Source organism: Mustela nivalis (assembly GCF_964662115.1).
Source record: "Mustela nivalis genome assembly, chromosome: 10".
NCBI classification, from domain to species: domain Eukaryota; kingdom Metazoa; phylum Chordata; class Mammalia; order Carnivora; family Mustelidae; genus Mustela; species Mustela nivalis.
This window is the reverse complement of record NC_139029.1, coordinates 32,839,775-32,851,826: the sequence shown is the minus strand read 5'-3', so window position 1 is coordinate 32,851,826 and position 12,052 is coordinate 32,839,775. Positions and strand designations below refer to the sequence as shown.

The window sequence follows — 12,052 nt, the reverse complement described above, 5'->3', positions numbered from 1 at the left end:
CCCGCCTCCAGCGCGCCCGCACCCGCCGCGCGCCTGTGCCGTCCGCCCCTGCCGGCGGCCAAGCGCGGCGGAGCGAGGGGACAGAGGTGGCACGGGACCAGAGAGGGTCGGAAGAAATCGGTAAGGCTCATCCCAGAGGTTGGATTTGGGGTCCAGACTGGGGAGCGTGTGGGTGTGGGCTGGAGCGCGAACTCCGCCAAAAGGGGTCCTGGAAGTTAGGCGACTCTAGCAGGGAGGTTAGGAATTTGTCCTCTCATTGATGGAAACAGCATTATAGGTCTGCCAGCGGTCGCGGGGTGGGGGTGAGGGTGGTTGTTGGTTGGGCAGGACCCTTAAAGGCGTGAGAAGTGTGTGGCAGGGGCTTCTAGGATGACAGGATGTTGGTACAAGATTGCACAGAAGAGGGAGGAGGAGCTGGGGCCCTGGGAACAAGGGACCAAATTAGTTACTGGCAGGGGATGGCACTGGGATATGCAGAGGCAAACGAATGGGCTCCAGGCTCCACAGGGATAGACAGTGAGGGATGCCTGAGGGTAGAGCCAGATAGATGTGGCCCATATGGGCTTAGCAGACAGAACCTTGAAGACCTGGGACTGGGAGGATAGCCCCCTCCTCTGCACAAACATCGGGGTCCATTCATCCCCAGCGTCCCTTGCTCCTTTCAATAAAGATATTCAAGGCTAGAGTCCTCAGGCCAGCACCCTTCCTCTCCACCCAGGAACCAGCTCTGTCCAAAGCAGAGACTGTGTATGAGACAGGTACCAAGAAGCTGGCATAATGTTGAGGCCAATAGGTCGGTTTACCCTCTCCCCATGAAAGAATGTAACAAAGGAGGGCAACAGGAGCAGCACTGACCCAGACAGAAACCACGTTTATTTCACAAACACTGGGAAGAGGGGCTGGGGAAGAGGCGGGACACAGGTGCACAGCTGCACACGGTGATCAGCAATCCACTCCCCACACCGAGGCTCCAGCCAGGTAGTGCCTCCAAGTTGATGGGCAGCGAGAAGCCAAGTGCAGGGAGGGCCCTGAACACCAAGCCCCGTGAAAGGCCAAGGGTGACAGCTCCAGCTGTCCTGGGAAAACCACAAATAAATAAGAGTGGGACACGGCCCCACCCAAACAGATAATCTAGTCACCCATCTTCACTCTGGAGGTCTGCAAAAGAAGAACAAGGAGAAATCAGGCAGTGACAGAGGAATAAGTAAGACAGTAATAACAAATGACATAAGGTCAGCTCTAGCAAACCCATGGTGGGATGGACAGACCACAACAGATGGATGATGGGACCAAGACGGACATGCTGTGACAAACACCAATGAACAGGGACAGTCAGTCAACCACAGAGTTAGGCTGTGGGACAGAGAGAGGAGTGGCACATGAACAAGACCCATTACCAAGAGTCAACCCAGCTAAACATTCACATTCAGACCTGATCCTCAGCCACACGTACACATGTTAGAAGAGATGCACACAATTCAGACATACTGTTCTACTCACAGAATAGATACACACAGGCCTTGAGACCCAAAGTCAAACACACCAAGACTGACAGACAAGGTCCCAATCCAGGCTAGACTACAAATAAAGACCAAAAAATAATACAACAGAAAGCCCCAATGAAAGACCTATAGACATAAAGCAGTAGGGAAATAAACGTTACACTAGTCAATGATACCACACTGGAAAGCTTCAAAAGGGGAAAACCGAAAAATGGGAATTAAGTGGCGGGAACCACTCAGTTCTATGGTTACAGATGGAAAGAGAGTGAAGCTGGGTTGGGGACAAGGACACAGGCTCCCCAGGGAATTCATCACCTGAAGGATTGCAACAATGACGCCAAAGAGGCCAATGGCACTGCCAAAGATCTCCACGATGAGAATCTTCACAAAGAGGCTGGGGTTCTGTGCATCAGCCAGGGCAGCTCCACTGCCCACGATGCCCACGCAAACTCCACAGAAGAGGTTAGAGAGGCCTACTGTGAGGCCAGCTCCAAACATGGAGTAGCCTGAGGGGATGGAAGGAAGAGTACTGAGGCCAAGCCAGGCACAAAGGGAGAGGAAGACAAGCCCCCAACATGGACTCATGGGGCTAGTCACCACTCCCAACTCTGCAAAGCAGGCCAAACAAATGGGAGTGAATGTTGAAATGATAGGTCTAAGCTGGGGCACAGAAGTGGGGAAGCAGACATAAAGCCCCAGCTTTTTTCCTTCACATATCCACCTACCTGCATGGTAGTTTCGATGCCCAATGGCTTGAGGGTCAGTGGCACTGAAAGGCTGCAGGAGGCAGAGAAGTAATCAGAAGCCACTCTCCCTCCTCCAGTATCATTAATCACTGTATAGAACATACTGGAATAGATGCCAACCCCACCGTGGTTCTCCATACCTCAGCCATGTTGCTGATCACAATTGCCATGATGATGCCATAAATGGCCACAGCCTCACAGAAGATGATGCTGGTAGTGGTGGGCATGGGGGTGGAGAGGAGAAAAAGATGAGAAAGAAACAAATCTTCCTCCCCCAGAGAGTCCCCAGCCACCACTTCCTCTACTGATTTCCCACCCCATCAGGAGGCTGGTCAGAAGCAGCATGTCAGGTCAAACAAACAGGGAGCTCCCAATGCAGATGGTCTGGCAACCCTCCAAAGGTCCTACATTTACCTGACCAGATTCTTGGTCTTGATCCTGGGAGCCTTCACCCCTCCTCCAATGATAGAAGAGCCAGTAATATAGATGCCCCTGATGGAAAGATGGAAAAAAAAAAAAAAAAAACCAAACCGATGAGCAGAGCCCAAGCTTGTCACTGCCCCCAAGATCCCAAGATGACTAAGGACCCACTGACACCACCTGCTATGACTCACCTCTCTCCCCAGTCCCACCACCCCAACACTCACCATGCTGCCCCAACCACAGACAGGGAGATAGCTAGACCAATGCCCAAGTTTGACCACATGAAGGGGGAAGTTTCAGTCAGGAACCTGGTGTGGAAACAGGGAGGAAAGCAGTTTCAGCCTTGGTGGAGAAGTGAGCACAAAATCCATATCCCAACCCTCCGAGCCCACTAGTCCTGAACACTGAGATAAAATACATCTTATGTCCCAAAGGTCCATGTCCCATGCACCTGGGGATGGGGTGGAGTAGGGGCTTAGATCAGTGAAGGAAAGCTGCAAAGAAGCACCTAGGAGAATCCTCTCCCTGCAGTCCCTTACCATGCCACATCAAAGCGGAAACCCAAGTCAAAAATGGTGTAGCAAATTCCTGCAGGAGTGAGGAAAAAAGAGTTAGAGGCGGTTCTCTAGAGAGAAACTTCTCAACTTAAACAAGAAGTCGCTGCCCAGCTGTAACGTCCCCAAAGGTCTGCCTACAGGTAAGTCAAGGGAGACTTGTCAGGCTGGTCTCCATGTGAAAGCACGGCTATCTATTCAGACTCCTCGGCTCAGGCCTCCATTTTCTGCCACTCCCTCACTAACCTACAGTCTCCCAATGACACCACCTCCCAGACCAAGACCCTCCAAGGCCATCTACCAGTAGGTCTGAATACCCTGGAGAAAGGGAGAGCGCACCGGATCCCACCAGCTGGATCTGAGCCGCTGTTTACCCAACAAGCTGTGGGTGGGGGCGGAGGGCAAAACGACCAGGAAAAAAGGAACTGGAACGGCCGGCTCGTGACCTAAGCAGGCCCCTCTGGAGCGAGCGAGGGATCGCAACAGTGAGATGGGGGAGGGGCGGTAGTGACAGAGAAGTACGGAGCGGCCCCCACCTCCCCCCGTCCGCGCCTCTCCTCAAGGGGCTAGAGATCCGGGTCTCCTCTGTCAGGGTCAAAAGCCCCAACAGCCTTGAGGCAAGTCCTGGGGCCCCAGACACGGACCCCACGCTGGGGCCCAGCATTCCCGGGACCCCACTTCTCCCGCTGGGCTCCAGCCCCGCCAGCGGGGCCCGAATGCTGGCCCCGCCCGCCAGGGCCCGGCCTCACCCACGACCAGCATGCAGGCCCAAAAGGCCACGAAGACCCCGGAGTAGAGCAGCGCTAGCCCCGTCATGGCGGCAACGACGGCGGGGCTCGGGTCTGTGGGGCCACAGCTAAACCCGCGTCCCTGCGTCCACCGTGCGCCCCGCAGTCTGTCCGCCCGCCCCGCAGCGTCACCTGACTCACCCACGTGACGCGCGGGCACCACGTGACTCCACACCCAACCCTGCGCCACTATACGTCCAGAACTTTGGCGACGCCAACGCGCTGAGAATTGTGGTTGTTGTAGTCCCTCGCTTCAGAAAGAGATCCAGCTGTTCTCAGTACCTCGACCTCGGGCGGGTCACTTTCATCTCTCCAAACCGCTCTTCCTCAGCCCCTATAGTCAGCTCCACTTGGGCTCACGGGCCCCGCTTTACACCAGAGCCTCCTCGCAGGCCGCCTCAGCTTGGCCTCCAAGCCAGTGCTGATTCGATGGAACTCCTCCCTTGCTGTGCTCCCCAGTTCAGCAAGGGTGTCTTGCTAACTTTGCTTATGCTCTTCTTTCTGCCTGAAGCACGCTTCTTCATGTTCATCTCGTTGCCCAGCTAACATCTATTGGTCCCCAGGAAACACTCTTCTAGGAAGCCTTCCCTAACCCAGAGGCAGGGCAATGTGCCTGCTCTGGGCTCCCCTGCTATCCTGGTGATTCCTATGAAACTTGTCACTCTTCAGTTTAAAATGCCATTTCAGGGGTGCCTGGGTGGCTTACTCAGTTAAGCATTCACCTTCGACTCAGGTCATGATCCTGGGGTCCTGGGATAGAGCCCTGCATCCGGCTCCCTGCTCAGCAGGAGAGTCTGCTACTCCATCTCCCTCTGCTTGTGCTTTCTCTCTCAAATAAAATATTTAATAAAATGCCATTTCACTCAGAATAAAAGCCACAGTCCTAGTAATGACCTACTACTAGGCCTCTCCTGGTACAGCTTCCCATGCCCCTTACCTGATCTCATCTAATATTCCCCCATTAACTGCACTGGCCTCCTTGCTATTCTTTGAACATACCAGCCATACCCCCACTACATCATCCTTGCATTTGTTCCCTCTGCGTCTACTTATCCATATGGCTCACTCCATAACTTCCTTTCAGTCTTTGCTTACCTTCTTCAAAAGGCCTTCCCTAATCATCTCGTTTAATACTACAATCCATGGGCACCTGGATGGCTCAGTGGGTTAAGCTGCTGCCTTTGGCTCAGGTCGTGATCTCAGGGTCCTGGGATTGAGTCCCGCATCAGGCTCTCTGCTCAGCAGGGAGCCTGCTTCCTCCTCTCTCTCTCTCTGCCTGCCTCTCTGCCTACTTGTGATCTCTGTCAAATAAATAAATAAAATCTTTAAAAAAAATACTGCAATCCACTATTCCTTATGCTTCTTCCCAGCTTTAAAGTTCTCCATAGTACCTATCACCATTTCCATACTAAGTATTTTGTCCATCTCTCTTCCTCCACCCCCCATGAGAATGTAAGTACCATGAAAGGGTTTCTGTTGAGCTTACTGTATTTCCAGTGCCTGGCACACAGTGGGTGCTCCATATGTATTTGTAAAATACACAACTGGTGCCCATTTTGTCCGCTGCCACAGTCAGTTTACAGATCTGCCTCTACCAGTAGACTGGGCACTCCCTGAGAGAAGGGACCACATCTCTGTTTACCTGCTTCTTCAACATCTTGGACAGTGCCAGTATGCCAAGAGTGTCTGCAAACTTGGTAATGAAGAAATGCCCCATGGGGCGCCTGGGTGACTCAGTTGGTTAAGCGGCTGTCTTCGACTCCGGTCATGATTCCAGGGTCCTGGGATTGTGTCCCACATTGGTCTCCATGCTCAGGAGAGAGCCTGCTTCTCTCTCTCCCTCTGCCTGCCAATCTGCTTAATTGTGCTATCTGTCAAATAAATAAAATCTTAAAAAAAAAAAAAAAGTGCTCCCAGGGCCTTCCCTCCTCACTGAACGTAGTTTCACTGTCTTGCAATTGCTTATTTAACTGCCCCTCTTCCTAACTACACTGTTAGGACAGGAATCCAGTTAAATACAGTTCACATCTCCACTCAGGACCTATAGTGTTTGATGAATAAAAAGAAACAGAAGGAGAAAAAGTATCCAGTTTATTCAAGTTTCTGTGATCTCCTGTGAGAAACAAAATAGGAATCAGTATAGACTAGCATTGTCCAACAGAAGCTTCTGAAATAATGGAAACGTCCTATAGCTGCATTGTCCTCTCCTGTGGCTAAATGACCATTGAAATGTGACTAGTGTGACTGAGAAATGGAGTTTTATTTTTTTATTCTTAAAGTTAACTTTTTTAGTAATCTGTTGACCCACCATGTTGAACGCATGATCAAGAGCTGCACACTTTTCCAGCTGAGCCAGCCAGGCACCCTGAGAAATTTTTAATTTTAAGTAATTCAAATTCACGTTTAATAGCCATGGGTGTCTAGTGATTACTTTGTCAGACAACACAGGTCTACACCAGTGGTTCTCAACTAGGGACAGTTTTGTCCCTACAGCAGACACCTGTCAATGTCTGGAGGCATTTTTGGTTACAATTGGGTATGTTGGTGGCATCGAGTGGGTGGGCAGAAGCCAGAGATGATGCTAAACGTACTATAGTGCACAGAATAGCCCCCCCACAGCAAAGAATTATCTGGTCCAAAACGTCAATGGTACCAAAGTTAGGAAACCCTGGTCTAGACTATCTAGGACCTTTGACAAGGGCAAACCCTCAATTGCACATCAGAAACTGGGATTGGCCAGAGGTCCTGGGCTGTTCCCAGGAGGACAGATGGGCCCGTAAGACTTCAGGAAAGCCCCAAATCAGTTCCATCAGTCCAACAGGTATTTATCAAGTCACTATATGCTAAGCCTTGTGCCAGGGGCAGGACAGGGACAGAGCAGGATTCCCTTCCTCGGTGAGGGGCTGTCCACCCTTCCCTGAATCCAGGCTCCTTCAAGGATTCTGGCAAAGGAGGCGGATGCAGGGAGCATTAAAGGTCTTTGCAGCAATTCTTAAGTCCATCTGTGTCTCTGGGCCAGATGGTATCAGCTGCTTCCCTCATCCTCGTAGGCGATGGCAATCCCTCGTCTTCCACTCACAGCTCCTGTCACCGGTGTCTGACCCAAACGGGGCTGCAACCCTTGCCAGCTCCGGGAACTAAGGTACAAGGCTGTAGAGAGAGGGGACTGAGGCCAAGTGGGCGGAATCTGGGGAAAGAGTTCAGCTGGGAGCAGAGACTTGGCACACTTACCTGCAGGGCTGCTCTCAGCCAGCTCTAGCTGGGGCCGCAAGGTCAGGGCCAAACACCCAGGATCATCTGATGGCTTCCACACAGGTGGGGGTCGGAGTTCCCCAGTAATGAGGGACACATCTGGGGTGTCCCACAGTTCTGAGTCAGGTGGTGGGAGGGGCACGTGGAAGGGAGAACCTGGGAGGGAGAAAGAGGATCCATACTGGCCCGATTCCTGCCCCACGTGTTTCCAGCTCAGGCAATACCCCAGCACTCACCAGGCAATAAATCCGCATAATGTGTGAGGTGGGGAGCCAGGCCTGCAGGTGGCCAGGCAGGGTTGCAGGCAGCTTCCAGCTCACATGGTGCCAACACAGGCCGGAAGAAGCCACCAGAAGGCTGTGGAGCTAAAGCACCAAGAGGGCAGGCCAACAGCACAAAGACATCCACTTCAGGGAAGTTGGCGAGCTTGGGAGGTGTGGGCCGCCCCAGGGCCAACACATAGCTACGCTTGCCTGCAGCCTGAGCCAGGTTCCGCAAGTGTGCCAGTGCCTCACGGTGTTGGGCCACACCCAGTGTCCCTGCCAACAGCCCTACCACACGGGCATCTTTGGCCCTCTCTACCAGATAGTGTCTACGTGCCTTTAGCCGCCCAGCCCGGACACCTTCATCCTGAGTCTGCCCTGTATCTGGGCAGCAGGTGAAGAAGGGCTGCCCTGGTGCCCAGCCCAAGAGCAGCCGGCTCAGGTCTGGGTCAAGATCAAGGTCAGCACTGGCTGCAGAGCCACCCACATAGAAGGCACCATATTCTTCCAGACATCTCCCTGGAGCCAGGGGGAAGCGGCGCCCAAAACGCTCCAGGGGCTCAGGCTCTGGACTACAGGAGCCCACTGGCAATGGAAGAGCTGGGCTGGAGACAAGCAGGTCCAGGTACCGCGGGCGCAGGAGAGTGGCCAAGGCCTCTGGAAGAAGGAGGTGGTGTTAGAGTTGGGGTCTGCCAAAGGACGAACCCCATCATCCCCAGGAGACTGAATGTGACCCAAAAGCAAAGACTGGGATCAACCCCGTATCAAGAGCTCTGTGGGAGTATATTGAAATGAGACTATCAAGGCACAAAGTAGCTGGCCCACCCTTCTTGCATGCCCCAGCAAAAACCCTCACCTAAGGCGTGGGCACAGGCCGGCTCACTTAGCAGCACCACAGGCGCTTTGCAGTCTGGGTTCTGGGCCTCAAAGGCCTTGGCACAGAGCTCCAACTGCACAGAACGTTGACCAAGGACGAAGGCCACAGGCAGTGGGCGGGCTGGAGGGCTTAAGCAGGCAGGGCCAAAATGTACAAGGGCCTGAGCTCCAGCTTGTTCAGCACCCAGTACATCCACACAGCAGCTGCAGGGGAGATACCATTAGTGAGAAGAGTTCTCATCAGGAAAACAGCTGCTGCCCTTCACGGGAAATGTGAAGCCTGAAATGTCACCAGTGAAGTAAACGATGTTATAAATGAAGACACTGTCACTCAGGGGAGCAGCTATAAGAGGGAGCATCATCAAGAAAAGAGACAAGCCACTGGGGGCAGACACTGTCATAGAAGGGAAACACCAAGAGCCTCGGACCCTGTACTTACTCCCCAGCCCCTACCCTTGCCCCCAATCCTCAAGCTCATTTTCATACCTGCCATAGGCCGTGTCGCCCAGAATGAACATCTTCGACCCTGTGGTCCCCTCCAGTCGTGCAGCCACGGCCCCAGCATCTCCCAATAGCTGGTCAGGGAACTGCAAGGCCACCTGTAAGTATAAGCCACAGAGTCAGGAACAGCCTCTCCTGCACCCTCTTCAAGAAAAACCGTCCAGAGGTCCCTGCCTAACCTTCAAAGCCCCTCCTCCCAGAGGAGCAACTGCCTCCGTCCACCCCCGCCCAATCCTCACAAAACTATCCCCATATCCAGATCTTCTGGGAGACCCATTCCAAGGTGAGCCACGCCTCCCTAACCTGCCCTCACCCGCTGACACCCCAGGTCACGGACAAATTCAGCGACTCTCTCCAGCTCGTACACGCGGTGCAGGTCCTCTGGAGGAGTGAGCTGCCCCGGGGAGCCCGCCTCTCGCTGCAGCGCTGCCTCAGCGGGGCTGCTGAACGTAGACTCCATGAGGCACTGCTTGGGTGGCGGGAAGCAGCGGGGAACTCCCTCGGTCAACTTCAGGCCCCGCGTCCTTAAAAGCAGCCCTCAGTAAGTCAGAGTCATTTAATGAGAGCGGCGAATCTGGGAAGTCGGTGCGTAGCCCTCGGACCACCCCTTCAAACTCGCGTTTTTCGGCTACACCACTACACGAAGGCATGTGAGGGATTGCTTCCGGGTTTTTAAGGCGGGGCTGGCAGTAGTTTCGCCAATCTTAAACTAGCACTGCTCCCGCCTTCCAATCCTCGCCAGGCCGCCCTCAGAGAACCAATGATCTGCTCCAGAGCCCAAGTCAATTGGGAGGCAGAGGAAGGCGCGGAGCCTTGTGGGTATTGTAGTTCCCCTGGTCCTCCTCTCCAGCGGCTGGTTCAGACCGCCAATGGCACTCGGAAAAAGTGCCACCACCGGGTCCTGGCTGGCTCAGTCAGAAGAGCATGTGACTCTTGATCGCAGGGTTGTGAGTTGGAGCCCCACGGGGTACAGATTAAATAAATAAACTTAGGGGAAAAAAAAAGCAACCCCCTGAAAATACTCGTTTGAGCAGCTCCCATCGTGGTACACTGTTAAGCACTTCATTCCACTCTATTATCTAGGAAGTAGCATTGCATAATTTTCAATTCAGGTGCCAAACTGCCTAGGTTTGGATACTGTGCTCTGCCATTGCTACTTATTCAACGTCTCTGTGGCTGTTTCTTCATCCGTAAGTGGGGGTTGTAGCAAGATGATTCCTAATAGGATTGCTGGCTCAAATGAATTTAGATACAAAAGTTTACAAAGTAGTCCTTTGCATATCATATACTGAAAGCATGGCTGTTATCCTCACAGTAGTCTGTTAACCGGGTAAATACTGAGCACTCACTGTTCACCAGGTACTACATTCTTAAAGTTAACAGTCTTTGGAGTAAAACTTGTCCCAAGAGCACCTGGCTTGCTCAGTAGGCAGAGCGTGGGACTCTTGATCTTAGGGTTGTGAGTTTGGGCCCCATGGTGATTATACAGATTATTTTAAAAAATAAAATCTTGGAAAACAAAAAGAATTGTCCCATTTTACAGATGAGGACACTGAGGTCCTAGTAAGACATGGCAAGTCAGTGGCACAATCAGTATCAAACCCAGATTTGACTTCAGAAAGTAGGCTTTACCCCCTCATTCTCCTAGTTTATATATGCTACATTTGATCATGGGGGATAGCGAGGAAGACACTTGGATACCATGTAGTAGGAGAAAAGGACTAATAGAAACATTTCTGGGGCACGTGGGTGGCTCAGATGGTTGAGTGTCTGCCTTCGGCTTGGGTTATGATCTCAGGGTCCTGGGTCCCTGCTCATCGGGGAGCCTGCTTCTCCTTCTGCCTGCTCTGCCTGCTGCTCCCCTGCTTGTGCTCTCTGACAAATAAACAAATAAAATCTTAAAAAAAAAAAAAAAGAAAGAAAGAAACATCTCTACATGCTTCAGGAGAAGTGAGAAATCAAGAGTGAAAATGGGACTGAAGAAGGGTCTCGAGATGGCATATCAAACAGGGACTGATGCTAGCTGGCATTGAAAGAGAATGAATGAGGATGTGCCTCCATTCTTGTGCAAAGATGGGTAAAAAACAGGGGAAGGAGTGAGACAAACACGGGAGTAACTAGTTCTCCTATCACCTCCGAGGAGACACAAGGTTCAGGAATGGAAATGGGGAGATCCAAACCCTCCTCTTAAGATCTTACTGAGGAGAAGGCTGGATATCTAAGAGACAAGGTCGGTGGAGATGGAAAGGGGCGGAACCCTGCTAAGGAAAGAGATCAACAGCCATCCAGGAGCTGTCCTTGGTCCTGACTGAGCCTTGACCATCAGGAGCTGGTCAGGTACCACAGAGGTGGAGCGCTCTGGGTATGAAGACAGCTCCAGGTTATGCATTCCTCTTCCCCTGCGGGCTGCCATGCTTCCTACCACACATGCTCAGCCCCACTTTATATATCTTTCCTCAACCATGTGCAAGTTTGGCCTCCATAACCCCATACAAGAAACCTATCCTGGAATTGAAAACCACTCTCCATTTCCTCCCTTCAAGCTGGCCCTGCCCCACCTCACTTTAGCCAAAAGCCCCAAGTGCTCTATCTAGGAAACCATCCATTTCCATCAGAAATGAAAGTTGAGGGACACCTAGGTGGCTGAGTCTACCTTTGACTCAGGCCATGATCTCAGGGTCCTGGGATTGAGTCCTACGTTGGGCTCCTTGCTCAATGGGGAGCCTGCTTCTCCCTCTGCCTGCCACTGCCCCTGCTTGTGTATGCTCATGCTCTCTCTCTCTCTGACAAATAAAATCTTTTTTCTTTAATAAATAAAATCTTAAACAAACAAAAAAAAAGAAATAAAAATTCCTCCATGCAGCCTTCCCTCACTGGTCCCATTCTCCCAGCTTAACATGGTGGCTATGGAGTAGATTAGCCTTTGTTCAGAGAGAACAAAGCAAGGCAGAACTAGGGGGCTAGTGCTCAGCATTGTTGATTTAATAAATGTATGCATGCACGAATGCTGGGACTAATTTAATGGGTGGCAGTGTGGGTGGGGGGGAGGTTGGTGACATTACTGCAGGACCATTCCAACCCAAAGGCAATGGCAATATTTTGAACGGCTCCAGCCTACGAGGCTTTGCTACAGTGGATCCCTTCTGC

General features: G+C 52.2%; 2 protein-coding genes across 9 annotated transcripts; both read right to left on the bottom strand.

Annotated features, from left to right (window-relative positions):
• Positions 1 to 851: 851 nt before the first annotated feature.
• Positions 852 to 4,171, bottom strand: ATP6V0B (ATPase H+ transporting V0 subunit b). The gene is made up of 8 exons (XM_082685241.1): positions 3,975 to 4,171; positions 3,211 to 3,259; positions 2,896 to 2,979; positions 2,663 to 2,740; positions 2,389 to 2,458; positions 2,228 to 2,279; positions 1,818 to 2,008; positions 852 to 1,158 (listed from the first exon to the last, which is right to left on the bottom strand). Exons 1-8 carry the CDS (start codon positions 4,039 to 4,041, stop codon positions 1,132 to 1,134), a joined length of 618 nt encoding a protein of 205 aa, XP_082541367.1. The 5' UTR covers positions 4,042 to 4,171; the 3' UTR covers positions 852 to 1,131.
• Positions 4,172 to 5,681: 1,510 nt separating this feature from the next.
• On the bottom strand, positions 5,682 to 9,816 carry DPH2 (diphthamide biosynthesis 2). 8 transcript variants are annotated; one of them, XM_082685235.1, is made up of 6 exons: positions 9,219 to 9,737; positions 8,891 to 9,003; positions 8,385 to 8,608; positions 7,502 to 8,185; positions 7,245 to 7,421; positions 5,682 to 5,884 (listed from the first exon to the last, which is right to left on the bottom strand). In XM_082685235.1, exons 1-6 carry the CDS (start codon positions 9,363 to 9,365, stop codon positions 5,826 to 5,828), a joined length of 1,404 nt encoding a protein of 467 aa, XP_082541361.1. In that variant the 5' UTR covers positions 9,366 to 9,737; the 3' UTR covers positions 5,682 to 5,825. The 8 variants fall into 8 exon arrangements, with proteins under 8 accessions (XP_082541361.1, XP_082541362.1, XP_082541363.1 ...); XM_082685236.1 differs by lacking the exon at positions 5,682 to 5,884 and adding an exon at positions 6,088 to 7,179 and having other exon boundaries at positions 9,219 to 9,735; XM_082685237.1 differs by lacking the exon at positions 5,682 to 5,884 and adding an exon at positions 6,088 to 7,163 and having other exon boundaries at positions 9,271 to 9,730.
• Positions 9,817 to 12,052: the final 2,236 nt, after the last annotated feature.